The 3,552-nt window shown below is 43.1% G+C and overlaps 1 protein-coding gene across 1 annotated transcript; it reads right to left on the reverse strand.

Annotated features, from left to right (window-relative positions):
- Positions 1–77: 77 nt before the first annotated feature.
- Positions 78–3,324, reverse strand: SARC_10464 (hypothetical protein; the record flags this gene model as incomplete). Its single annotated transcript, XM_014295494.1, has 4 exons — positions 78–498; positions 1,685–1,863; positions 2,108–2,297; positions 3,143–3,324. 4 exons carry the CDS (start codon positions 3,322–3,324, stop codon positions 78–80), a joined length of 972 nt encoding a protein of 323 aa, XP_014150969.1.
- Positions 3,325–3,552: the final 228 nt, after the last annotated feature.

Consider the following 3,552-nt stretch of genomic DNA (forward strand, 5'->3'; position numbering starts at 1 on the left):
TATAAATATATATATATATAAATAATATATATATACACACACTATATATATATATATATAAACATACAAACCCACACTCACCCATTACACGAACGCATAGCCACGGTATTAGCCACATGGGATGTGGTAGCCATCAACAGCAGCTGCAACACCGCCGTCTGCACACACTTCCTTCTGACAAGTGTATCATTAACATGCACGTGCGTGTGCTCAGGTAACATCCCCAGCGAAATTGCGGACGCCTCAAGCATGGCTTTGAGGGTTAATTTCTCATGATATGATTGGCAGTTGGTTAAGTCCGGGCCATTTGATTGGTCGTAGTTGAAAGCAGATTCCGCGGCATCTGATTGGCTGTTGCCGTACGAAGGGCTCTTTCTGAAATTCGAGCCAGTTGATTGGCTGTCGGTTAAACTTCGGAGCGGTCCGGTCATGCGAATGAGATGGAACAATAGCACCTCTACGCCTCCGATGGCCTGCAGACTGTCGCGCGGGTTGTGTCTGTGTATGATTAAATACAATTAATTGTAAGTGTTTTTGCCTACTTTAATGGGTTTTGTAGTTGTGTGTGAGTGGAATGAATAACCGAGAACAGATATTTCTTGTGTATATAGTATCTGTTGTAGACAAAATTTTAATCGTGCGCATGACTCAAAGATGTGTATATGCGTGTGGTTGAGAATTAATAACCATACACATGCATAATTAGAACGGGTGTTGTCATTGTGGGCGTGTGTGAAGAACAAAGTACTGACACAAGCACAAATCAAGTATCTGTTTTACATTGTGGCTGTATCTCAATTAGGACAAACGATTGAACATGTCTATCGAGAGTTTGAGTTGTGTCGCTGTGTGAGGAAGACATATAATTGTACTAGCATGTATGTAACTACCAGCTGGCCAATATCTATGTCCAGTATAAACTGCCTATAGGTGCATGTCAAGATGTGTCTAGCGATTTGCGTTTGTACCACAAAAGACTGTATACAAATATTGACAGTATATTAAAGGCATTGAATATATTCCCGCTTCGAGAAGCATGTACTGTGTACATAATGAGAGTGTGCCATAAAGCCTGTTTTAGTGTGATACACGTGGACAGGTACAACATTTACAGATATATGCCTAACTATAGACACGTAAACTACACGCATGATACAGAATATGTCACTTATAATATCTATAATGCACATAGCCAGGAACTAAAGTCCTAGGCGTAGAACTTAAACCTTACACTCACAAAGATGGAACATACAATAGCATGTACAACATGAAACATGCGATAGAATATACAACATACCTATGGTGTGCATAGACAGGGCCAATAATCACGGGTGTAGAATAGATCCCACACAGTCACAGAGTACACAATGTTCGAAAGTACACAGCACAACCATGGCCTGTACATGTGATGCACATAGACGCAGCTTATATGTACCGCACAAGCACACGCATGTTACAGTATATGACACTTACCCATGGTGTAGCCAAACAGAGTCTATATTTACAGGCCCGGAACTAATCGTACTTAACCACAGACCAAGCACATGTTATAGGATGCAGTGCATACCTGGTGATGCACCTAGACGGGGCCTATATTTTCTGGCGCAGAACTGACCACACACCCACAAATCAAACAACTGATGTAGAATCAAATCAAACACATGTAATAGAATATAGTGCTTACCTGTGGTGCACATAGACGGGGCCTATATTCTCGGGCTCAGAGGTGATCACACACAGTGCAGGCAGTGGCATGGTTTCATTGACAAACGGTGTGCGCTCGGCAGCATTGCTGTAGGCGTCTGCGCCAGAATTGTCGGTACGCACATGATGTCTTTCTATGCCCGTGCCAATGATAGTTCGCTGGGGTAGATATTTGGGTAAGTTATGAGAAAATGTACGCGTGTACAATTTGTGTTATGAGCGTGTTGTGTGAAAGGCGCGTACACGTGTGTCTATGTACGACTACTGAGCAAAGGGTAAGTGCACACATAGTATTGCTCTATGTCGGTGCGCTAGAGAAAGCAAAATTCAAGTCAATGAGCAAGTGTATGTGTGTACAATTCTTGTATATGTATGTGTCTTATCCAGAGTACGCAGCACATACCGGATGCTTGGTATCGGCCTGTATAGATTGAATGGTCAGCTCGTTGATTGCAACGCCCTGGGTGAACTCGGGAGGTTCATTTATCACCATTTTATTTTTAGAATCGAAGCGTGCGTGCTGCAGCACGCGGTTCTGTCGCGGCGAGTATTGGCACAACAGATTCTCGCCCAGATTCTGGAGCAGTGACCATCTAGTGCAAACGGGCATGGGTATAGGGTGAGGTAATGAAGGTAGTCCGAGGGTAGGTAGAATATGAGTGGATATATTTTGGTAGAGTGATATATTCCTTATGAGGAGTCCACGGTATATGGGAATCAAGAAGGACCGAAGGTTAGGTTGTGTATCGCGTGCCTTTGAGTTGATTGAAAGTTCTGCGTACTATGCGGTTGTGCGAATAAAAACATAGGCAGGCAGAGGTACTACAACGGACATGGCCCCAAGGGCAGGTAACACTCCAGTGGAATGTCTGTGGTTGATGCTATTGTAGGATACGCTGAAAGAGACTATAAGTATAATATCATAGTAGACGAGTCTGAGAGGAACATGTACGGGAACGTGTGGCCAGTATTAGCGAGCTCATTGGGTGTGGTTTGTGATTTGAGAGCACCTTCTGTTTTTCAAAACTTGGTTTGTATTAATCCACGTTTGAATGAAGCAAGCTACTGATAGACGACATTCAATCAGCCATTCTAGATGTATCCATCACGTACATATGGTACAAAAACATAAACCAATACTACACGGGTATGCCTCGTATTCTACCGTTTGTATCCTGACCAGGCCAAAGTGACAGCGCGCATCGAACATGGCATTGATAGACTAGATCTGATTGGTGCAATTACATGCATTCAAAGATAAAACAACACTTAAACAAACACCATTACAACAGTGCGTACGCGACACGCCTCCTATCATGTACCGGCTGAAACCCCCAATAGTGATACAGCAAAGATGTAAACTTTCGCACACGCTTTCTCAAGTAGGCATACTATCAACGACTACTTCTTACAAGATATTTAACCAACGAATTCTCACCGTTTATCTCCAGACCATTCCAAGAGAATAGGGGCAATATCGTCGATATCCGCTCGCGCATTGAGCACACTCTTTATAGACGCCATCTGATTGGGCCAGCGAGATGTAGAGTTGCGTGGAATGCGACCGTCCCAGTCACATCCAAGAGCAAACAGCAGCAGCGGTTGTACAGGGTTGGTCATAGGTTTTGTGAGGAGATTCACAGTACCTACACACCACGAAACCTGTGGGGTATTGTGGCGTGTAGAGTGAGTAGTTGTATGCATGCTTTTGACCCGCCATACACGATGCGAAATACAGTGTGCGCGTCATGTGCGTAAAATTTACATAGATAGTTCGATCGTAAACACAAACGAATACACAAGTATTATGTATGATTATATATACATATATATATATGTATATGAATA

This window comes from Sphaeroforma arctica, assembly GCF_001186125.1.
Source record: "Sphaeroforma arctica JP610 unplaced genomic scaffold supercont1.1260, whole genome shotgun sequence".
In the NCBI taxonomy this organism is placed as follows: Eukaryota; class Ichthyosporea; order Ichthyophonida; genus Sphaeroforma; species Sphaeroforma arctica.